General features: G+C 38.3%; 1 protein-coding gene across 10 annotated transcripts in view; it reads left to right on the top strand.

The window, feature by feature from the left end:
• Positions 1 to 7631: 7631 nt before the first annotated feature.
• Positions 7632 to 24987, top strand: part of THOC2 (THO complex subunit 2) — a 58337-nt gene continuing 40981 nt past the window's right edge. For 8 of the 10 annotated variants that reach the window (XR_015222511.1, XR_015222509.1, XR_015222508.1 and 5 more), the window contains exons 1-8: positions 7676 to 7772; positions 15068 to 15126; positions 17339 to 17430; positions 18622 to 18673; positions 20897 to 20967; positions 21728 to 21849; positions 22678 to 22811; positions 24473 to 24639. Coding sequence is in view for 6 of the 10 variants with exons in the window: in XM_086619744.1 (XP_086475870.1) it covers positions 7711 to 7772; positions 15068 to 15126; positions 17339 to 17430; positions 18622 to 18673; positions 20897 to 20967; positions 21728 to 21849; positions 22678 to 22811; positions 24473 to 24639 (759 nt within the window). In the remaining 4 variants the exon portion in view is untranslated. Of the gene's footprint in view, positions 7773 to 15067; positions 15127 to 17338; positions 17431 to 18621; positions 18674 to 20896; positions 20968 to 21727; positions 21850 to 22677; positions 22812 to 24472; positions 24640 to 24987 lie in introns of all 10 variants that reach the window. The other 2 variants (XM_086619747.1, XM_086619746.1) reach the window with 2 other exon arrangements.

The raw sequence follows: 24987 nt of genomic DNA, 5'->3' as shown, positions 1-24987 counted from the left end.
AATTTAGAGCAATTAATTCTTAAATGGACATGACATAAAAGCCAAGTAATAAAGGACATTTTATTCCAAACAGTCATTCTTAAATGTCTATGCAAGAAAAGTAAAACACTCAGTTGTTTACTCCTCAGAGCAGATAATAAAGCTGTGCCTTGTCACATGAATTCATGGAGTGGGTTAATACTGAGGAAATGAGCTGTTGAATGTTTTATTTCTTCTGCTTTTGTACATTTCCAGCTCTCCTAATTAGTGTCTGTGGTATTTATTTAGAAAACCAGGAATAAATACATCTTTATAAGATCAAATTAACACTGATTTTTTTTTTTCCTAGCTGAATAATATACTATACCCTTGAAAACCTTGTATTTGCCGTGAAGCTAAATAACTTCCTGCTGCTATCCAGCTGTTACCATAGTGCCCAACAAAGGCATTTTCTTTAATGCAGTTGGGACAAAACATTCAGGGAGGAAGCACAGTAGGTGACTTAAGACTGTAGTGTGACATATCGTGCCTTTGCAGTCATCATCATTTTTCCTTCTTTTCAAAATCTTATTTTATCCCAACATTTGGAAAGGTAAATGTCAACCTCTAGAAATAACGGAGGGAAACAAAAAGCTATCCTAGCTTTTGACAAAGGTCTCTGACTCATTTATAGGAATCTTAGGATGCCCATGACACTTTCACTAGGATATAAATGCCTCATGAAAAGATGGAGAATAAACTATACAGGCTGTTTTACAGAACTAAAATACAGATCTTAATTTTTAACCTAGGAATTCCTCACAATTCAGCTAACACCAGGTAGTACTAAGAAAAATGTCCACCACATAAGCAAGGATAAGACAAAATTAAATATGATTTTATAGCCTGGGAGTGAAGACTACTCTGTGTCAAAAACATATTAATCTAAAGAGGAACTGGTACCTACTTATTTTCAAAATATTTTGCTTTGCCTGCATTAAGTTATTAAAATGTACAAGTGTCTATGTTTCAGAGGTTATATATCACGCGTCTTTATTAAGTAGAGCATATTTTATATAAATGCTATCACAAAATGCTTTCTATAGTGCTATAGAAATATTGTGGAATCAGACTCCTCTCAGAGTAGACACAGGTTGCAGCAAGGGAAATTCCAGTTCGACTTGAAGGAAAAAAGCTTTAGTGCTCAAACACTGCGACAGTGAAATCATCTCCTTGAAAGTATTCACAGCTCTCTGAGATAAGGCACCGAGCATCCTGACTGAACTTTTTAGGCTCTGCTTCAAGCAGGGCTTTGGAGCAGGTGGCCACCAAAAGTTCCTTCCAGCCTCAAAGTATTCTATGATTCTGGGACAGTAAAAGCCATAAAAAATGTAAATGGCTGGAATACGTATATATATATATAATAAATAGCTAATAGGAAATGTGTAATACCTAAACTATCTGCAAGACAATTTGTGAAATACATCTAAAATACATTTTAGCCAAGTGCTAAGTAACTTCATTTAGGTCCTCTATAAAGATCTATATCTGTTTCCTCCCCGCCCCCAGTTTCCATCTTAAACTGCCAGTAAAGTTAATGGAAAAATGGCAAGCAAACTGAGTCTAGAACAAATGTTTCTCTAAAACTCAAGCATATTAAACCTGTATTTATACTCTTACATATGCTTTTCATTCTTTTTTTTTGTTATGCTGTAGTTCTAAATATGAAATTGGAAATATCTAGTCCTTCATTTGATGATAATTTCTAAGAAAAGTTTTCATTTCATGTGGACTTGCAAGAAAACTATTTCTTTGTCAATGCTTATTTAGTATTCTTAACTGTTTTTATTAAAAACCTGAAAGTAATAACTTGGAACAGAGAACTGCAACGTGTTGAGAAAGTGCAAATAATTCTGAGCTACAAATCATATCTCTACATATGAAAAAATTGCAGTATATTAGGACATGATTTTGCAAACCTTTCTGTAAGAGGAAAACTTTACTCATGTCTGGTCTGTGCATGTCTCGGCAGGTAAAATTACTCACCAGCATAAATGCTCATAAGAATAGGCTCTAAATGGATTGTAAATAACTTACAAAGCATCTACCACACAAAAGAATTGCAGCATCTCAGCGCCAACAGCTAATGCATTTCATTTACTGTAAAAGCTGTACTATTCACCACAATTTCACTATACTATTTAGTTACTGTAAATGAAGCGTATAGATAATATACAAAATGTAGTAATGCTGACTTGGTTAAACTGTTTGACAATAATTGACTGTCATTTAATCCCAGGCCTAATTATTCAATAATTATTTAAGTATTTAATAAGATATTTAATTAATAGCTCAACCCTTACAAGAACAAAATACTTTTTTACTGAATCACTGTTTAATGGTGGATCTACAATACTTACAGGTTTTCTAAAATTCCTTTCAGTCACATTCACTTTGTGAAGCTTTAGAAACCATGAAACCACTTAAACCTCTCATCCTTGAAAAGCTGTACCACACTCTAATGACATTTTAAGTGCATATATTCTAAGATTCAGATATTCAAAGTTGCAGGCAAGTGCCTGTGAGATAAATACACTGAAACCGGGTAGTTCTGAGAGACTCACTGAAAGCCGTGGGAGCCACGCATCTGACCTACTTTTGCAAAATCTCTTTATGGTCCCAACTGCATCCTTAACACCTTTGAAAATCTGCTCTCGTGTCATTAATTATTGTGGTTGCTAACTAAAAGGTGATTATAGAATACTACTTATTTATTAGGGCTACACGGCACTCTGCCGCGAGCCAGACCACAGGCATTTGCTACAAAAATTCATCGACTTTGAAACAATAAAAATTGTTTATTGCACTGTGTTAGCACAGTATGAAGTCGACGTTGAAAATAACCATGTAGGATCTTTAAAAAGAAGTTTGTAGCTCTGGCCAAAAAAGGAGGAAGACAGTATTTTTAATGAAATTGCTCTCAATGATGGTCAGGGGTTCTAAGCATTTGCAGAAGCAGCCAGGATTTTGCAAGAAGGTGCAACACCGAACATTTATCTCATTTCTACACTGAGTAACTCATCCACTTTAAAACCAAATTCAATTATGTAAGTCCATATTTCAGTTTACAATAATTTGTCTCTGTTAGGTGGTTTCATTGCTGAATTACAACATCCAAGTAAGAAAAGTTGGAGTTTTTCAACAGTTATGACACTGCAGTCATGTTGTTTGCATTAGCATAGGAAGATACAAACATCCCTGTGTTACAACAAAAAGAAACATAAAGTTGTTATATTGACCTGAAATTACTTTTCCTACACTTAGAACTCATGAGCAATGATCTTTATATTGAATGATTATCTTCTAGCACAAAACATAGCAAGCAAAAGTACATGCTTCTCATAGACTTGATAGCTGTTATTTATTATGTCATGCTTAATTTGATTTTGAAATTCTTTCTGTCACATATATTTCTATGTTGCATGTAATAACCCCCTTTATCTTCTGCCTGTTCCAGTCTGTTACCAATATACTTCACAAAAGAAGTGGTTTAGTTTCCTTGAATAAAATTGGGATCTAGCCTTTTTGATCCTGCATTGACTTGACGGCTTTATTCTTCTGTATTTCTCCACGAGTGTCTCTTCATCCTCATTAGGAAGGCAAAATTTCACATGCTGACATCCAGACCTTGCACAGCTCTGTGCCTACGTAAATCCTTATTCCTAATACCTTTTGTTTTCTGTTTATGCATCTCTTAGGGTTATCTTCTAAACACACCTGTTGCACTCTCTTGTGATACCTTCTCATGTTATTCCTTAGGCTTGCAATTCTGTGCCTTTTATCATTCATGTGTCTGTTTTAAATATATTTATTTCATGAAACTTTTAAAAATAATCCCTCATGAATACATTCGGCACTTTTAAACTGAGCTTACCTTTTATCACACTGCATAATATATGCCCGAAATGTAGTTTGCATCTAATTTAAAAATCTAAGTACTGGAGGCAGAGAACCCATCTCTTCCTTTATTACTTGTGTTACTGCAGAGTTCAGGGGCTGTAACGGGTCCCTTTGTAGCAGGTGTTGTATGCACAGACCAAGAACAACAGCATTCTGTATAGCACACAGCTTGCACAGGGACTGGCTGTGAATTATAATTAAAACACCACTATTCCCTCTCTCCGTCAGCAGTTACAGGGATTTGCTGAATTTCTACCGAGTTTCTGATCAGGGCTATGGTCGTTGTAGAACAACACTTCTACACAAAGTGATTGCAAGCTGTATGTTTCTGTAGAAGGTGGAGAACACAGGATGCAGCAGAGAAACTACAGCAGTGCCAGCACTGAAACAGGCACAAGGGCACTTAGGCCTCATCTTTTTTTAAAAAAAATTTTGGTTTAATTTCAAATTCTCATTTTTCCTCAGTTTCGTCATACTCATGAAATGATTTACACTTCAACAGAGGAGGAAGCATGTACAAGACTGACAAGGCAGATGAAATAAAGATTTCTTGGCAGGCAAGATGAATTTCTGGAAAGACTGAAAACGCGTGCTACCTGATCAAATGAAGTATTTCTTAACTCATATATCCCGATTAACAACTGAAGGAAATTAAGAACAGCTTGGAGAGACTTACGGAGATGAATAGTATGTAATAAAATGGGCACATGTATTAGGGATGCTAATCAGAAGAAGACATCCAGATAGTTGTTCGTCATGTTTATATCCATAATCATATAAACACATAATCAAATGTATCATCTGCAAAAAAAAAATCAAGTTTCAAACATAGTACAATGTCTCACTGATACTCTGGATTTCTATTGGAGACTGTAACACAATAAATAATGTGATATAATCAATTAAAGAAATGTGTACTTGCAGGTGTAGGGTTCAATACTGTGTCTTATTTAATAAAAAATTACCTCACAGAGATGTCACATTAGAGTGACCACATTAGGAATGTCCAAGAAAGATGAAGGTATAATTAGAGGCAGTTTAGATTTTTCATAATAATTTTTATATAAAAACTTTTTAAAACATTTTTTATTAAAAAATTTACTAAATGTACTGCCTTAACAAATCTAATCAGTTAATAATTTATTAAAATAATACTAACTTGTCAGAGGGTAATGAAAAATGTTTAAATTTTCAAAATATTACCTAAATTGCAATTGAAAAACTAATTTGATAATGTATTGGTAAAAACATTGTGGCAAAAGATGAAGAAAATCTGCTTTTTATTTTGAAGGCTAAAACCTGTTCCTCTTGCAACATGGTTCACAAGGGGTGCTGAGGTAGTTCATCATCATGGACAGCTCATCATCATGGACAGGGGTCTCTGAATTTTGAAGACCAGGGTTGTATTTTTTGCAATTCCAGGTGTTTAGAACAACCGACCCCCTGGCCACGCACTGTTTTGCCAGATGCTTTCCAAACACGCAGAACGTGAATAACAAAACATCCTGAAGGACTGTTGAGGGCCATGTGAGCTTAAGGCGCAAAATGTTCTGAAAATCATACCACCTTCTTTATTTCCCTCAAGTCCTTTTCTCTAAATTTGTTTGGTGTGTTGGTGGTTACTCTAAGGTCGGCTCTGCTGCTTGCACAGAGGTTGCTTGCACATCCGTACAGAGCTACACGCTGCTTACACGCTGCCTGGCTTTAGGTCACCCTGAGTTAGAGGAAGCAGTTAGTTCCAGAGTCCATGGATTTCCAGCTTTGCTTTATCGGAGGGGTGGTGGATTGAACAGAGGGCACGTGTGTGCTGCCCGCTTGCACTCCCGGTTAACTCACCCTTCAGCAACGGGATTACACGTGGGTGACAGTTTTGCAGTTTTTTGGGGAGCAGTGATGCAAAGCACCACGTGGCTTTGGGAAAGAGCACAGCTTTATTCCCCTTACAGAATTTGCTTTTTTTTTTAAAAAAAATAGTAAAACTCCTGCTGTTTTCAAACGGCGATGCTGGAATCTCGGTGGTGAGCTCTTGAAAAGCAGCAGAGTGGTTTTTACCGGATCTTAGAATCGTAGAATGGTTTGGGTTGGAAGGGACCTCAAAGATCATCTAGTTCCAACGCCCTTGCCATGGGCAGGGAAACCCTCCACTACACTGTTGCTCACCAGCCTGGGCTGCGGCATCAGGGACACTGTTCCATCTTCCACAGCCAGGAGGAAATGGCCTGCCTCTTGTAGGCAGGATAGGTACCTTGAGTTGAGTAGTTAATTAGTAGTTCATTATCTCAACTCAGTCCAGCTGGATAAGAATGATTGGTGCCATAATTCCCCCTTTTTGTTTTACCGGTTTTTGTTTTCACAAAGGCTTTATGGGTGAGCAGAGACCCGGCCCATTCATCCAACTCCAGCACGCTTCCCTCCCGCGAATACCACATCGGGGCTTGCGGCTTTACCTTCTTCTCCAAAGGACTCTCGCTCGAGCTCCCGGCTTCGGCTCTAGCTCCGGCTCTTTTGGCTCGGGCTCCTTTGCAGCCAGGGCGCTCGGCGAGGGAGTCGGGGCTTCCCAGGGTCTCATGGATGTATCACGTCAGGGTCACCAGTTGTTGCTCACCAGCCTGGGCTGCGGCACCAGGGACGCTGTTCCATCTTCCACAGCCAGGAGGAAATGGCCTGCCTCTTGTAGGCAGGATAGGTACCTTGAGTTGAGTAGTTAATTAGTAGTTCATTATCTCAACTCAGTCCAGCTGGATAAGAATGATTGGTGCCATACTACACCAGGTTGCCCAAAGTCTCATCCAACCTGGCCTTGAACACTTCCAGGGATGGGGCATCTACAACATCTCTGGGCAACCTGTTCCAGTGCCTCACCACCCTCGGAGTGAAAAATTTCTTCCTTAGATCTAACCTAAATCTGCCCTTTTTCAGTTTAAAGCCATTGCCCCTTGTCCTATCACTACACACCTTTGTAAAAGTCCCTCTCCAGCTTTCCTGTAGGCCCCCTTTAGGTACTGGAAAGCTGCTATAAGATCACCGTGGAGCCTTCTCTTCTCCAGGCTGAACAGCCCCAACTCTCTCAGCCTGTCTTCATAGCAGAGGTGCTCCAGCCCTTGGATCATCTTTGTGGCCTCCTCTAGCCCCGCTCCAGCAGCTCCATGTCCTTCTTGTGCTGGGGACTCCAGAGCTGAACACAGTATTCCAGGTGGGGTCTCAGGAGAGCAGAGCAGAGGGGCAGAATCACCTCCCTCGACCTGCTGGCCACGCTCCTTTTGATACAGCCCAGGACACGGTTGGCTTTCTGGGCTGCCAGCACACATTGCCGGCTCACGTTGAGCTTCTCATCCACCAGCACTCCCAAGTCCTTTTCCTCAGGGCTGCTCGCAATCCATTCTCCGCCCAGTCTGTACTTGTTGGGATTGCCCTGACCCACGTGCAGGACCTTGCACTTGGCCTTGCTGAACTTCACGAGGTTCTCACAGGCCCACCTTATCGTCTTAACTGTCACTGTGCTGCTGACGGACTGACGTCATGACGAGCGTTTCGTGCCACACACGCATTAAACCCGCCCAAGGCGCGGGGCTCCGCGGGGGCGTGCAGCGGCGCTGCCTCTTCGCGCGTCCCCGCCGGCGGGAGGCGGGGTTGGCGCGCGCGCTAACGCGCAGGCGCGGTGGCAGCGAGCGCCGCCTCCCGCGGCGCGGCGCGCTCCCTCCCTCCCTCCCGTCGTTCCTCGCGGGCCGCTGCGTCCCCTCTGACCCGGGCCCGTTGCTCCACCATCCGGGCTCTCGGCGCCACACGGGGAAGATGGCGGCGCTGCTCCCTGCCGAGTGGATAAAGAACTGGGAGAAAGGGGGCAAGAACGACTTGTGAGTGCGGGGCGTTGGCGCGCGGAGGCGATGGGGCGCTGCAGGCCGCCGGCCCGCGGGAGAGAGGGGGAGCCCGGGCCTCACCGGCCGAGGGAGGCTGGTGCGGGGCGGCGGAGAGGTGGGAGCGGGCGGGGAGGACGCCGCTCGGGACTGCGTCCTTGCTGCTGGGGCTTCGGGCCGGAACCCCGGTCGGGCAGAGGGCCCAGGCCGCCTTCCTGCCCAGCTCGGCCTCCTTCGTCGGTTGCTAACGCCTCCGCCGAAGCTCGTCCCCGGTAGCCGGGCCTAGCTCCCCTGGCGCCAGCCGCCTGCGCCCTGAGCGCCCCCTTCCTGCTCCGGGCCCGGTTTGTCGGGTGTCGGGCCCCTTTTTAGCCGGCCTCCCCGGTAACATGGAGCATGAAGCGTTCTCGCTTCGCGGGCTGCACCGTGTTGACCTTTCTGGCAGAGGTCTCAGCCCCCGTTCCCACCTTTCTGCCTGTTCCGAGGTGACTGGCGTGGTGTTCTCTGATCCGGGTAAGGTGGGATCAGCCAGTCGTTCCTGCTCATCCTCCGAGGTAACCTCTGTGTGCCGAGGGGTCTGGTTGGAGCTCGCCAAGTCAGTCCCGGTGTGCCAGGAGCTTTCCCGTTCAGGCCCTTCTGCGTTCTTGTTGGAAGCAATCTTAACTTGGCCGGTCCACTAACCGTGCTGTCTGCGGTGCTTCAGTGTAGCTGTTCAGGGAGTTGTTCACCGGTTTGTGCATTTCACGTTGCTATGATAGCTTTGACAAGGGTGCCTTGTGTGCTAACTGTATGTTTTTAAATGCCTTTATTTTGATTCCCCTATGCACTTCTAGTTTTTGTTGTAACTAAAAGTCCCTATGATTTCAAATATGGGTGTTTGGGGGATCACTTTAAGGAATGCTTCTTGATATTTGCTCTTTTTGTTAATTTCTTTTGTTCATCTGTTTTAAAAGGTTGTGCAGCTATGGCAATGATCTTCCCTGAGCACGAAGAAAAAGATAGTGGGGTAGAGAATAGAGGACATAGAGGCTTCCTGCACAAAACACCGTTCTCCCCAGACCCTCCATTTTGTAGTGAAGGGGCCCCCCTTTATAGCTATGTCATTTTTGGCTTTGAGTTGTATAGAACTGTTCTTGTGTTAGCATGTAAGTTTCACATGTTTTAATGTGAATAATGCAAGGCCAATGAAAATATTTTCTGTACCTGCATTTCCAATAGTAATAAAAGTGTTTAGGACCTCCCAAACAATGCTGAGATTTGCATTGCTTTTCTTCATCTCCTGCTTAAGATTTTATGGCAATAGCTGAATTTGCATCCAGCATGGTGATATTTATGCAATAAGCACAGAGACTTTTTAATTGAACTTCAGTGTTTAGAAAACCTCTGTATGAATAACAAAGAATAAAATGTATAAATGTATACTGGTACCTTTAAAAAATACACAAATGACTCTAATAAACAGATTGCCTTTTCATACATAACATGTGTATGTAGATGCACTTGCTAGCTTTTCTGTGGTTGTTATTATGTGACCACTTCAGGCTAAGGCTTATGATTATGATTTTTGTAACTTACCCTGTTATGGTCACTGTATGGATTGTATGGAGTTTGCACAAAGACAGAAATTTCACAGTTGATCATGTCATGGCAACTGTGTTGTTTGCATCGAATTCTCAGAACTTTTAGCTGTGTAAGAGGCAAGTTAGCGTAGCGTTTGACTGTGAGAAAACCTTTTGCTCCCCCTAGAGCAAAACTGTCCTGGAACCCTCTTAACTGTGATGGGAAGAAAGCGTTAATCTGCTGTGGGACCAACAAAACATAATGATAGACTAAACTCCTGTATTTGTGGTGTTTACATGTCATTTGGAGTACTGCTTAAATGCAGTTCCAGGCATGGTTTAAAGAGTAGTTTGCAAAAGGGGCCATGCGTTTTCAGAGGAATGTGATAGTGTCGGGGTAACAGTTGTAAATTTTTGCAGTGATAGCTTTAGAAGCATGCAGAACATCTATGAATTTACTTTCTAGAAGCAAAAGAATGTATCTGTAGCCAATATGTAGAGAAATTTTTAGGAAACTAATTTATTGGGAAGAATATTCAGTGTGTAACTTCACATTTCTTTTTCCAAAACTTGCTATCTCCTGTTTTACTGGAGGAAAATAAAATTATGATGCTCTCTTTCCAAAATGAAACACATGAAATATTGTAAAATAATACTTAAATTAAAAAAAAAAATAAATAAAATTATACTTATTTTTATTCAATTATTTATCTAATAGAAATATGCTCAGAAATATAAATTAGGTCTAGGCCACAATTCCAGTCTGAGGGTTTGTGGTTCAAAGTTAAGACAATGTATTATATTGATAAACAAGTTAGAAAATCATGGAGGGGAAAAATACTGCAAGAGGACAAAACTGACAAATCTATCAAATACAGGATTTGCAAAAAATTTAGAAGATGTCTTTTTTTCCTTAATCTATGGAAGCCCGGTCTAATAAATCCCATATGTGAAGACAGAGTACATCCACTCGTGTGGAGGGTCTTGTTTTGGTGTTAAACAGAGTGGTGGGCTTATTCACAGGGAGACAAATACCAACTTTGTTGTAAAGTGAGGATTACAGGAAAAAAAAAGTCATAATTAGCAGAAAGAAAAGATTAGCTCTTAATGGGGGGGAGGGGGAATTATTTGCTGGAGCATGAAATGGCTTACATGATCTGGCTACATCAGCCCAAGGTAGTATTTTGGCAGTTACTAGTTACCTAAATAAAAACAAAATTTTATGTTTTGGGGGAATGTGAATCTATATTGAGAGAAGTAAATATTTTTTTTATTTATTTGGCATTTCAGCTTCTTCTGTGATTAATAACAGATGCTCAAAATCATCACTGTATGTTTTCTTACATGATCCTGAGTGTTATGGTGGTGGTCTGCCTGTACTTGAAAACATATGGGACTTGTAATATTGGTGTAGTCTGTGGGAGAGGTAGAGGGGGGAAGAAAAAGTTTGATTTTTTTATAAAGAAAACAAAATATAGGGATGTTTTAAAGAAATCCAGTAAGGAAATCAGTTTTAAACTGACTGATCTTTTCCTGTGAAAAATAATTAACTTTATTTTTAAAGATGTGATCACTTTGTCACAGTAATGTTCAAGAACCAGGAGGTAAGGATTTTGTATGTGTCTTAGAGTGTCATAATTTTAATTAGTAAGGCAGCATCGTTGAGCTTAGGTAGGAGTGACCTTTCACTTCCTAGAAGTTGTTCCGAGACCTTGTTCAAAACTGCACATGCTTTGGATTTAATTAATCCAGCTACTGGTGTGTAGTAATACCGAACACAGACACATAACTGTACATCGTGTGGTAGTTTTAAGTGTTCTTAGCTGCCAGAACTATAAATTGGTCAGGATGTGGTCATCTTATCTGTCATTTTCTGTTTTGTTCAGACCCTTCTCTGCCTAAATGTAATGTACTAAATTCCGTGCGTTTGTTTTGCTACTGCCAGATGTTGCGTAGAGATGGAGTTGGAGTCTGTGTGGGACTACTTGTTACGCTGGTCAATCCAGACTCCTGTGTGTACATACGCCGTCCTTTGTGGTGAAATAGTATCACTTTGTGTAGTGTTTTCCATGGTAAGATGCTGGTAGCCCATATGGACGTTGGGAATATGCATACAATGGCGAGCACTTACTATTAGACTGATGCCTTGTTTTGTGATGGAGTAAACACATCGAGGACCCTTTAGTGGGGAAGTAGGTCTTTAATAATGTACTTGGCTGGCAGTTTATGCAGTGTGATAGAACAAGGGGCAATGGCTTTAAACTGAAAGAGGAAAGATTTAGGTTGGATATAAGGAAGAAATTTTTGACTCTGAGGGTGGTGAGGCACTGGAACAGGTTGCCCAGAGAAGTTGTGGATGCCCCGTCCCTGAAAGTATTCAAGGCCAGGTTGGATGAGGCTTTGAGCAACCTGGTGTAGTGGAGGGTGTCCCTGCCCATGGCAGGGGAGTTGGAACTAGATGATCTTTGAGGTCCCTTCCAACCCAAACCATTCTGTGATTCTTTGTTAAGCCTCAATATAAACTGAAGAAGCTTAACATTCTGTGAAGGTGAAATTTTGAGACTTGATCTTTCACCACTCCCAACGTGTTTCTTGCTTTGCTTGCATAAGGAACGTCGCAGTGTTGAGTTAAAGGGCTGAGAGGCAGGAAGACAGAGTTGAGTTGTAGTTTTGCTATCCTGACTACAAAATGCAATTGATTGGATTTATATCTCAGAGAACTACCTACACTAGTTAAATTATTCATATATTAAATATTTGCAGGCACATGCACTTTGTGATAATTGCTGCCATGTACCGTGTGTGGGAGTATAATTGAGGACACAGGACGTTGCGTATGAATTGAGATTCGGTTGCTGGCTCTGTCATGCAAACTTGTTTGATAGGTGCTCAGCGCTGCTTCAGAATTTGTTGTTTAAGCAAATCTTAGTCCAAAACAAATTTAATTTTGAAACTTTGGTTTTCAGAAGTGATTCTGTGGTATTATTGGTTTTAATATTATTTTTACTTTGTGGGTTATCCTATTTTTAAGTTGTATTTTACCTGTATTACACAGTTTTACCTTTGGATGAAGTGACTGAGATTTTACTAGAGTAGGGAAGTTCTCCATCTGAAACTTGCAGCAATGAACTACAAAATTAGAGTAGTGAGTTTTGAACAAACTCTTAACAGACAATAGTTTGTGTCTGTTGAACTGAAAAGTGAACTTGATAAGTTTTATTTAAGTGGCAAAGTATTGTTGTGTTTTTTTTCTGAGTTGATCAATCATACTAATAGTAACGTTTTTGTTCTTGTGAATGTGAAAGTGTTTTGATTTTAATTCATGATTAATTTATGATGTGCTTATTTGAGACTAGGTGAACCCATCTCACAGCTTGTTGGTACTGGAAGGGGGGGCTTCTGCCTTGTCTTCATTCACCAGGGCTCTATGCTGGTGCTTATCTGACCTCCTGGTAAGCTGCTTCAACTCGCAAAGTTGATGGAAGACTAGTTTCATGACAGTTTTTTGGCAGTTTTCTGCCAGGTTTGTCAGTTTATTTAACTGACATGAGGGCTAGAACTGGACAGCCAAGAAGGGAAGAATTATTGGTGAATGTGTCCATTTCTGCAGCAACAAACCCATTAAATTGGCACAGCTGTATTACCTGCCAGCACCTTCATCATCCTCCTTTGAAGACAGAGTACCTGTATGAAAGAATATAAGCACAATTATTAATTTGGATCCAAAGAGTAATACCCAAGTCGTCTTTTCTACTACTGCAATTTTCCCATGTAGGCTTTCACAAAAAGAAAATTTTTCTTTCTTTTTTTTTTTAATTTAATAATGCAGGGTTTTTAATTACAAATATAAAGCAAGTTGGCTTACAGACTGATCTGAAATGGGGTTTCCTGTTACACTGATCAAACAGATTTGTCTTAAAGTAGGTGAAGTTGGTAGTACAGTTTTGGTATTGCTGGAAAGGGAATTAGAAGTGGTTATAACTCTTATTTTTTTATTAAGATGTACTTAAGTGAACTCTTCAGTCCAAGCAGACAGGGTTGTTGCTCATGTAACCTGGTTGATGATACCACCTTATGACATGGGGGTCAAAGTGTGCATCTCAGTAGATGATTTTTTGGAATGAGATGTGTCACTTTACTGTTGTTGGTATACAGAGCTTGGAAATGAGTGCTTATAGGGTAACTTCTTTATGGAGGAGTAGTAATTAAAATTTAAGAAAATCTGACTTAGATCAAATTGATGCAGTCTTTGGGGACAGCTGGGGAAAAAAAAAATCTGTTGCTTCTTTAAAAAAAGTGCACTTACCATTAATGAAAACGAAAATAAATTACTTATTCCCCTGTTCTGCTGTCTCTGTTCTGGTTATTTCCAAATATATTGCATTCTCTTCAATAGCATTTAGAACATCTTAGACATACCATTGCTTTTTGCTGAGCTTGCATGTTTATGCTGGCTGTGTTATATGTGAAAATACCCATTTTCCAGTTGTCTTTAAAGGGTGCATATGTCTTGTATTTCCTAATTAAAATGCTTCGATTGCTGGAAGAGCTGTTTAGTCCTGCTAGAGAGGTAATAATCCGTACAGGATGCAAATAGAGTGAGTAATGGATTGCTACAGAATCTTTTTTACTGTTTATTTTTCATGATAATCCTTTGTAATAATTGTAAGCATACCTGCTTTGTTTGAGAACATACTTCAAAATTGCTCCCACAGGAACTGTAGTCTTGCCATCTCGTGTGGGAATATCATGTAGCTCTGATACTGTCTTCAGTTTCTGCTCATGAAAAGCTTTTTGATGAAAAAATGTGAAACATTTGGTTGAAAATTTGCAAGTATGAAGAAAGTTCTTAAGATTGGCAATCTGTTGTTCTTAACATTGGCATTATGATATATCACTACCTTTTTAAAAAAAATATATATCACTACCTTTTTAAAAATGCTGTTGCTTTTAAATGTGAAACTGTGTTTGAAGCCTTGTGCTAATGTGACAGTAGTGGTAGAGGAGAGGGAAGATCCTTGTAGCTTGGAAGCATGTCCGTTTCTAGGCTGTCAGTGTAGTGGAGAAGCCTACTCTTTAAGCATTTATTTCATAACACACAACTTTTTTATTTCATGGAACAGTCTGTAGAGTATTTAGTGTACTTTATGTATTTGGCTAATTTGGTCGAGGGAGCCTTAGGAGTGACTTAAGACAACATAACATGACAGGTCTTTGCATCCTGTAGTGGATTCTCGTAGTGACTAGGATAGGTAAAATTGTCTTACTATTGATAAAACGTATCAGGAAATCATGCACATATTTTAATATGAAAGATTTTTTTACGGACTAGAGTTTGAAAATGGCCATAGCCATAGTATTTCTGAGAGAAGCATTTCCTCACTGGTTGATAACAGTAGGTTAACGCTAGCACTTCCATGCTTCCTTTCACATACTAAAATTGCATAGCGTTCTCACTTTGCTGTGTGTAAGCATGCACAATGTTAGGAAGAGTATTTTTTTAATTATATGATATATATATACACTTATGTATGAGATCTTTTGGGAGCCTTGTATTTCTTTGCTGTGTAACTTCTGTGAATTAGCGTTTACTCAATGAATATTAAAATATAGTCAGCCATTTAAACTGCCCAAATTTAAAGTTATTTTAGCCAGAACAGCAGCAAAAAGCCCCAAAACATTTGTGTGTGTATGCTAATATCTATTTTTTTTCAATTTTTTGTATTTCTTTTATTTCAGTGTGCAACTATGTCGTACTCTCAGTGAAAACAAAAGCCATGATAGCATGGGTTTCAGAGGTAAGTTGTGTAGTTTTTTTTGTTGTTTCTAATTTAAAAAAAAAGCCTGGAAATAATTGATCATGGTACCTCTGCATGTATCTGCTTGGAACATTCTGATACAGTGACTGCGTGCTAAAGGTGGATGCTACAGGTAGTAAGGCAATACGAACATCCACAACTAGGTTTGTCTTCAGATGTCCTGGTGAGAGATTTCATAGACAGTAGTGAATGGTCACGGGGTAGTCCAGCATCTGGTCTGTGCTGTAGGAAGTGGAATTCCGTTTTGCAAACTCAACGTACAACTAGATTTTATTCTAGAGATTAAATATATGAACACTGACATATGCAAGTAATTTTTACAATACCTGAGTTACAGACTTTCTCCTTTGTTAGTGAAAGACACTACTGCTTTAAGTTTTAAATTCTCACATGAAGAAATCTTTGGCGTTTAAAGAAAAAATAATTTTTTGTTTGCTTTGCAGAATCTGTTGGAAGAAAAGCTTCCATATTACTAGGACCACAAATGTGCTACACTGTTTAGATGATGTTTTGAGTTCTTGCTACAATAGTCATAATGGGCAGTTGTAATAGCAGAAAAGACAAGCCAAAACGTTTCAATGTAAATTATAAGTAGTATTATTAAGTAACAGGAATGTATTGTTCAACTAAGCAAAATGTCTATTCCCAAAGTTTTTGAAGAAAGGCCACCAGATGTTCTCTGTTCTAGACAGAGGTTGACAATTCTTACATGCTGTTTTCTTTTTCTTTGTCCTTGCTGTCAGGGTCTAAAAGATTCAGTGGAAATTACTAGATAGATACCTGCAGTGGCTATATTGGAGGAATTAAAAGACAGTAGAAATAGTTGAAGTCCTGGTGATGGAAAACACCCTGAAAATATGGATAATCTGGAGTGAGGTACAGAGATGCTGACTGCTAAGAATTTGTTTGAGTCCATGTGATCTGGATCCAGTTCTGAAAACTGCCCTGGCACTTGTATTTCTGCCTTTTAGTTCCAGAAGGACATTTTTTGAAGTCCAGAGTACCACAAACATATGGAGACAGATCAGGTTTGGCAGGGTACCTGTGTAATTCTCCACAATGTGGGGAGCCACTGGCAGAGACGTGTCTGAGGCGGTGCGTATGGCTGGTTCGGGTTCCTCACAAAGTACTAAATTGAGTGCTGCAACAAACTGCCCTCTTGAATTGCCTTCAAAGTACTATGGAGTTATGTTTACATGGAATTGATGTCTAAACCAATCCTGCTATCCTCAAGTCTTTATCAATTAGTGTTCCTTGCCAAAAGCACTGTGATAGATAAAATTAACCTGTCCATTTAAAAAATAAGTAAATCTGCTTTTAATGCAGCTGCAGTGGTCTGCAGTCGCTGAGTGATTGAGGACTTGGTTTAAATCATCAAGATCTGTAACTTGTATGCTCGTTATGAATACTGTTTATTGAGCAAACCACCTGGTACAAGTGCAAGGTGAAAGAGTTTTTTTTGTTTTTCAAATACTAAAAAGTATAGCAATGTTGTGGTGTACTATTTAAAAACAGTTCCTTACAAGTTTACCATAGTTGTTTTTGCAACCACCATGTTTAATGCTGCAAGAGTTTTCTCAAATGCAGTACCTCTGTTTAGTGTTTCAGCTTAATATAAGCTTTTGTAAAACAGCATTCTTCGGTTATGGGAGATTTTTCTTAAAAAAACCCCAACAAACCAACAAAATAAATCCTTGTTAAGCATTTTTTTCTCCAATTAAAGTTTACTTTCTCCTACAGAAATGGTTTTTGAAAGTGTATCTGTGGTGAGATAACTAACAAAAAGTACTGGAATGGTTTCTATATATTATATTTTTTAATATATTTATGTATGTGTGTATATATATGTATAATATGTTACTTATGTGAATTAGAAGTTACAGGTGTCTTAGTTAAATCAACTGCCAAGAGTCAAACTGTTACGTGCGGGACTGTGGTTTTTCATCCCATTTTACTGTTATTCCATGAACTCTCTAGGAAAGTGGATCATCTCTTTATGCGTGCTTGTGTGAGTTCTTAGATATTGCTGCTCAAGTTTGAGCAGTAATGAAGTAATCCCCCTCATTGGTAAGAGAAGCACATCCTCTGTACTTGCAGGGTGTCTGAAGTTTACAGCATTATTGTAAACATTGCTTTAAAAGTTAGACCAAGGATTACCTAATCTGTTCCTTAATCTGTTTTCTTTCAACAGATATCCAACAGGCTTTATATGAGCTTGCATACCACGTTGTCAGAGGAAACTTAAAGCATGATCAAGCTTCTAATGTTCTTGGTGATGTCATAGTAAGTATATATTTGTAACAATTGCGTACTTACTAAGTTTTTAGTTTGTTATAAGAGTCTGAATGAAAATCAGGCAGGATAATATTCAATAAACTTGTTTTTCTTTGTCTAAAATGTCATTCTTGTCAAGTCCTTTTTCTTCATTGGTGTGCTCTCGAAAGATATGTAGTCTGGCTGGGTTTCATTTTTTTCTCCTACTTTTGTGGTGAGGAGTAGACACATTCATTTTAGCATAAATTAAAAATTACATAATTTTTAAATGGCGTGTGAAGACTGAAGTTTTTAATAAATACTAAAAATAGATTTCACTTGCTTATGCAGCATGTCTATAATGCCACCTACTGGCTTTTATAATTCACATCTTTCTTACAGTGTAACAATGTGTGTGTCTGCCATTTTACTGTTGAGATGTCTAGGTCCCAGGACTGCCTTCAAAATAATGCGTTAGTCTTTGTTCTTATTTGTAAAAGCTTTTTTTTAAAATGCTTTGAATAAAAAGCGAAAGCAGGGAAAAGAGTATTTTTCTCTAAACTTCAAAGGTTACCAAATATTGGTGTTCCTTAAAAAGAAAAAATCTGAAAAAATACACTCTAAAAGATCTTCTAAAAATGATTTCTTATTCTTTGTAAGTTCTTAGATTGCCATTTTGACATGTACAGAACATGGAGAAAAAATAGGTTTTGCAATAATCTATTCTAGGATAACCTTTTAAGGCTTTTAAACTTCTGCATTGGATTTGAGAGAAGTCAAGGCTGAAGTGCACCTTGCTCTTGGGGTAACACGTGGTAATGTTTGATCTTTAGTTACTGTAGGAATTTGTAATTTGTTTGGTGCCTGAGAAAGTATAGCTTACTCTCCAGGCTGGTGCTGCTCTTCTGACAGGGAGTACCACTGTGCTGGAGAAATGGAGGTAGTAACCCAAGAGTTTTGTCCCTGGTCACTAGGTGCTCTTTTAATCACATTAAAATGTTATGTTATTTCGTTATGTACCAATAATTAGTAGAGCACTTATGTTAGATATTAGTCCATAATCGAGCCTCTTCATTATTAATTAGTAACAATAATCCTCATTGTTAATTGAGCTGAGCTTACCTTACGATGAAGTGTTGTTTTATGTAATGGAATAAGAATTTTCTAAGAGTACTTCTTGGAATTCCTGTATTCACTGAGTGTGATCTTTTTCCTTTTTAGGAATTTCGGGAAGACATGCCTTCCATCCTAGCTGATGTATTCTGCATATTAGGTAAGTTGGGTTCCCTTCCTCTCAGCATTGCAACAGATTTGGAGAAATAAGTATTTTGTGCCTTCACTTGTTGACTCCTTCAGGAAATTTCATTAAATCTGTAAAGTGTGACTTCTCTTTGCAAAACACGTGTTGATTCTTCCTCAGTGTGTCTGTATCTCAGTTGTTAATGTCTTTTCATTCTGCTTTGTTCTGTTACAGTTTCCAGAAGTTTACCTATTAAAGGCAGTGGAAATTGATCTGCCCAGAATAGTTAAAGGAGCTAGCTTGTAAGAATGTTGGATGTTAGCTAATGGAATCAGTGACTTAAATGTTATCATTCTTATAAGTGTTAAATAAAAGTTGACTTACTGGTAGGTAGATCCTCTGTTCTCAGAATGTGTTCTGTAAATATTTTTATCTGTACAGTCACTGTTAGTGAAATGGAGCTTGTAGTAATTGTCCAGAAATCTAAAGGAGAATGGCATCATTTGCCAAGTTACTGTCTACCAGCTGAGCAGGCTCTAAAGATGTGTACTTACTCTAGTAATAAATTCTGGATTTTTATGTTGTAATGTTGATCCAATGCTATTTCTCTCATGTTTTTAGCATTTTAATCCTGTATCCTTTTTTCTAGATCAGTTTTAACTGCCTGCAGTTTCTGTCTTGTTCCATGTCTCTATTGTTTTTTCATCAAATTTCAGCAAATTCTTTTGACAGTCTGCTCACCAGATCCTGGTTTCTTGTGTGTACTGAAGGAGTGTGGCATCTTCAGTGCTGTGGCTGCCTGTGCAGAGAGACATCTAATTAAGTTTGCATATGCAGGCTCTGTAACCTCTAAATGATGAATTTTAACTTGTTTTATTCATGTTTCATTCTGTGTACTTGTATCATGTTTTTGTAATAATTGGTTTTTATAATGCATTATTACACTGATACTTTTTTTTTAAGTTGGGTTAGAAAACTTAGATTAGTTGCTCCTTGAACTGCTTGAATAACTGAAACCAGTGTATCTGTCTGTTTGTTGGTGATTTTTCTTTGGTTTTGGTATTTATTTTCTTTGGTATTTATTTATTGCCCCTCCTCCTTCCCTGCAGATTAGTATATAGCCAAATATCATGCCTCCACTAGTAGGAGAGAAATAGTGTGATTAAGGAGCTGGGTTTCAAACTCTGGGGAAAAAGGGCATTGGACAATTTCTTGCTTTTTTTTAATGAGTTTCCTCTATTATGTTTTCCCTCCAACCAGTATTCACTGCTATTAGGATTTTTTTTCTAATGTCATCTTCTCACAGTAAATGTGTTTCAATATGAGAATTTTGATTTGTATCCATTTTATCCACTCATCCACATTCCCTGGACAAATTTTTTTTCTGCAGATTCTTCTTTGACTGAGAGGCTTGGCTGCTAGGGTACAGACTGATCTGGCAAGTCTGTTGCCTCCACTGCCACCCAGCTACATCATTGGTTTTCAGTCTGTTTGGGAGCTTCTTTCTTAGATTTTTGTTGGTGGTGTTTTCTCTATAGGTCTTGCTTTTCTGTGGGTATGAGTGGGTGGGGTTTGTTGTTGTTGTTGTTTGCTTTGTAGTGTCTGCCTTGCATTCTTTTATTGAGTTTTCCACTCCTTTTGCAGCACTTTACTTCCTGTAATGATGTTCTTTTTTAAACTACTTCAAACGGGTGTGCTTCCTTGGCTGTTGTTTTATGGCCTGTCTCCCCACAGGAGTGAATTTATGAATTGCATTCAGTAGTTGACAATGCAAAAGAAAAGAATGGAGATACAGATTCATAGCTAGTAAAAGACTGCAGACCAGGTGATAAATGGTAGTTACTCTGAAGACACCAGGAAAGAGACTAGGAGATTACATTAAGGCCAGGATCATGGAGTTCTTTTCAGTGATTTGCATTTCTCTGCTTTCGTGCTTATTATTGATTCTTAATGCTTTCCATAAGCCTTATTGCAACAGAGAACAGGGCATGAAAAATTACTATGGCATTTCTCTGGTTTCTGTTTCACTTTTTCATGAGAATTGTGGAGGTGTGAGAATTGTCCTCAAAATGTCGTGTGGACCTCAAGGTGGATGAGTAGCTGGAAAGTAGCAAGAAGCTAGCATGTTATAAACAAACTGCTTTGCATCGTGTTATCATTAACATTTATTGGAAGAGTTATAAGAAGAAACTCTTATATTCCATGGGTAATGATGTCTTTTTTTTTTCCTTTTTTTTCCATTATCTTTTATCCTAGATATTGAAACAAGTTGTTTAGAAGAAAAAAGTAAGAGGGATCATTTTACCCAGCTGGTGTTAGCGTGTTTGGTAAGTTGCACTTAGAAAGTCTTTTGGTAAAAGTATATGCCAAAATCTTAGAAGAAAAAATCAGAGTTTTGAAGTTTGCTAGTTGTTTTTTTGTTTGACGAGTTTTTGTTGTTGTTGTTTTTTAGGAAAAGACTATTAGAATATTTTAACAAATGTCCCAAATAATTTGGAAATGCATCTTCAAAGCGTTAGAGTAACATAGTGTAGTTGTCCTTTGAATTCTTTAAAGAGTTTTGAGAGAACTGAATTTTTTCCCTCTGTCAATTCAACAGAAATTTTGCTTCTGAGTTATGTTTTGAGTTGGACTTCTCCTTTAGGCAACCTCCTTTGTCTTTAGAAGTGGCATTCCTAACTACACGGAATAAGCTTGATTAGTAGGAAAATTCTGCATTTGAAACTAAGGCTTTTCTCCCAGAATATGAGAGAGTGTGGGTATAAGCTTTGTAGATACGCAGTTGTTTAATAATATCCCTAGGTGCTATGCAATGTATACTTTGTAGCCAGCAGTTAGGCTTCAGGACTTGTTTCTTCAAGGTGCTCTAGTATATAAAATTTCTCACTGTACAATTCCAATTTCAGTTCAATAGTTTCTCAGTTTTGTCCACTTATGTTTGAAGCAGCATGCATTTAGTATCATGGTATATCATGATAGCTCAACTTGTTTTCAGTGCGAATGCGTATGTAGCCTAAAGTAATAATCAGATGGTCTCTAAGTTTTGTAATTGACAAATTTGACGTGTGTGTGTTTTCTGTTTTTCAGTATCTTGTATCCGACACTGTGCTGAAGGAGCGTTTAGATCCAGAGACACTGGAGTCACTAGGACTTATTAAGCAGTCTCAACAGTTCAATCAGAAATCTGTTAAAATAAAGACAAAACTATTGTAAGTTTTGGGGCAAGGTTGTTTGGGGAGTGGGTGGGGAGGGGCAATGGTAATTAGTCTGGTAACAGTGTTTCCTAACAACATGTAATGTTTCTTTTAATAAAATACTCAATTTTCTTTAGGAAATGTGTTTTGTTGCGCTTTAACTTGTCATTGACAAAAGAACCTCAGTAGCCCTCTTAGTTTTCCAGCTCTTGAGAAACGTAGAATCTTTATTTTTAATGTTACCCATTGCTGTGGCTTTTCCTACAGTGATCCTGTATGTGCAGATTAAATACTTAATATTTGATTTTATTTGTGACAAATATGAACTTAAAAAGTATAAGCAAATTAATTATTGCTGTTGCATTGGTTAAGAATAGGCGTTTATTTTCTTAAATAAGCAAATGTAGTTATAATAATTCTGGCAACACAGGATATATATTTGTCGTGTACGTTGGGTTTTGTCTCTGCGTCCGATGTTTTGGTCTCAATGTTAAAGAACACCACTTGACACTAGAACAGATCCTTAAGCAGGGACTGTTACAGAGTGGTTCTGTGGCACAGTGTGTAAGAACAAGCTTCACTGTTCCGTGTAAGCATAATCTTGCTTTTAAATGGTCTGCATTTGAAATAAGAGCTGGATTTGTTTGGAGAATGCTCACTACCTTGCAGGTACTCATTGTACTGCATTCTATAATTTTTGCAATAGCTCATGTAAATTACAAGTTCTTGAAACTGCGTTCCAAATTAGCATTTTGTATAACATTTAATATTAATAAAAGCATAAATTAAGCTTCACTGTGGAAATGTGTTACACAATAGTGTTTAATTTCTGTTTATTTGCAGTTACAAGCAACAGAAGTTTAATTTGTTAAGAGAGGAGAATGAAGGTTATGCAAAGCTCATTGCAGAACTGGGGCAAGACTTATCTGGAAATATCACTAGTGATCTAATCCTTGAAAATATCAAATCTTTAATAGGTAAGCAATTTGTTGAAGGAATGTGGGCACTGGATTTCCTTACACAGTCTTATGACTACTTTAGAGTGACTTTAGACTACTGTGTGAGATCATCTGTGGATCAAATAATACATCATGCAGGCGTGTAGTGCAATAGTAACATGTCTTGGTAGATATCTTGGATAGAATTACAACATTTGGAAGTTCCTGTTTCTGTGGCAAAATTAATTTTGGGAATACTGTGTAGTTAAATGTAATTAGATAATGAATTTATGGTACAGGCTCAAATCTGTGTGCTGTGATTTTGATTCATTTCAGCAGTGTTTTTTCAGAATGCGCTTGTCATCTCTTAGCCAGCAGATTGGTGTAACAAAGTAATGCTTTTTTGCTATTTTACGGTACTCAATTTGATGCATGGATGTTCTTTTAGTCTTAAAGGAGTTGAAGTAATTCCTTATGAAGAGAAATGAGAAGTAGTAAAAGTTCTTCCTTTAGTTCTGTTTGTGATACGTCCATATTTCTAAGTTGCGTCTTGGCAAGAGTGTCACAATCTAAGTGCAAAATACATTAAAATCAGGAAATATCTGTAATTTCCCGTGTTTTACATTTCCTTTTTGAATAAAGGGTTTTATACAATATATTGTTGTTTGCACCAGTGCCTGTGTCATGTGGTGCCAGTGCAGTAATGGTAAAAATGCAAATTTTTTTAGTCTATCACAGAATTTTGCCTGAGACTGTCAAATGCTTGTAATAATACTACTTGTTTTGGAAGAGAGCTAGAGAAGACGATGAGTTTTGCTAGTTATTACGGTAAAAAAAAAAAAAAATAGATTGAGGAATTTTATAATAAAACATTTTTCTGTCCTCTGGAATTTTAGGAATTGCAAATAGACTTCCTGTAAATTGTCAATTCTTTTTAAGTACTGACTTGCAGTAGGTCCTGGTGTAGTGGAAATGGCATTTCAGAAGGAAAGACTGATGCAGTTATATAGCTGCATAGTGGATGTGCCTGGATAAAACTTCTCATGTCACAGTGAAGAAAATAGTCTAGATGTGGATTCTTTTGGTAAAAGTAGTATTCAAGTCTCGAGCATGTCTCTTGGAGTATTGATGGAGAAGATTCTATAATAAAATACAGGCAGGATCGCAACATTGGCTTAAGCTAATCCATATCCTTCTCTTGCTCCCCTCACAATAAACCATTTTCCCTGATGATAATAGTGCTGAATTGACAGGACAGTATGACCAGGTGGATCAGGGTCTAGCTCAAACCAGAGCAGTTTTTGGGGTGTAAAATAGTTTCTAGCTGGCTGATTTGTGTGACTGCATGAACATGTGTGCCAGCACAAGGGCAGAGGAAGCAGCCCATGTCTTTTCCTGGCACTGTGATATTGTTGAGGTTGGATTTTTGCTTATTAAATGTTTGCCTTAAGATGGTAATTTATAGCTTTTCTGTAATCTGTATTGAAAGTCCTGCTTAGTATCTTTGCCTAGTTCGGTATTCAACATAAATCAACATGATTGATGCTGTATTTACAGATGATCCAGGTTATTTTGCTGTAGATAAATCCAGGCTTAATTTTAACCAAAAAGAATTCACTTCAATGCGTTTGTGATATAGTAACAGAATGAAGATGAAAAGTAGCAATGTTAAGCTTTTCTACTCTGTTCTTCTCCACTAGGATGTTTTAACCTTGATCCAAACAGAGTTTTGGATATTATCCTAGAAGTCTATGAATGCAGGCCTGAGTATGATGACTTCTTCGTACCACTGATAGAGTCTTACATGTACATGTGTGAACCTCAAACTCTATGCCATATCCTCGGGTTCAAATTCAAGTTTTATCAGGTAATGTATTTCCATTCTGAATTTTTGGTGTTGATTGTACTCGGTGTTGAACTGCAGTCAGTGATAACAGATTTTTGCTGTGGTTTTTTTCCACATAGAAATTAATTTCCAAGTTGTACAATTCCGATATTAAAAGCAATAACTTCATGATTTGAGTGGAAGTCTCTAATGCATTTTAGAGGAGAATGTTTACTGTTCTCCAAGACAGACAGCTGAAAACAATCTTGATACCTTCCATTTGAACTTGTATAATTATATCAGGACTGACATTATCAAAGATATTGTACCTTGTAAACAGAAGATTTGTCCTCAGGAGTGAAGAGCGTGTTTGCAAGGGAGTCATGGTTG

The sequence above is a fragment of the Tauraco erythrolophus genome, chromosome 13, assembly GCF_009769465.1.
Source record: "Tauraco erythrolophus isolate bTauEry1 chromosome 13, bTauEry1.pri, whole genome shotgun sequence".
In the NCBI taxonomy this organism is placed as follows: domain Eukaryota; kingdom Metazoa; phylum Chordata; class Aves; order Musophagiformes; family Musophagidae; genus Tauraco; species Tauraco erythrolophus.
The sequence above is the reverse complement of the archived record's forward strand: the minus strand, read 5'-3'. Positions and strand labels throughout refer to the sequence as shown.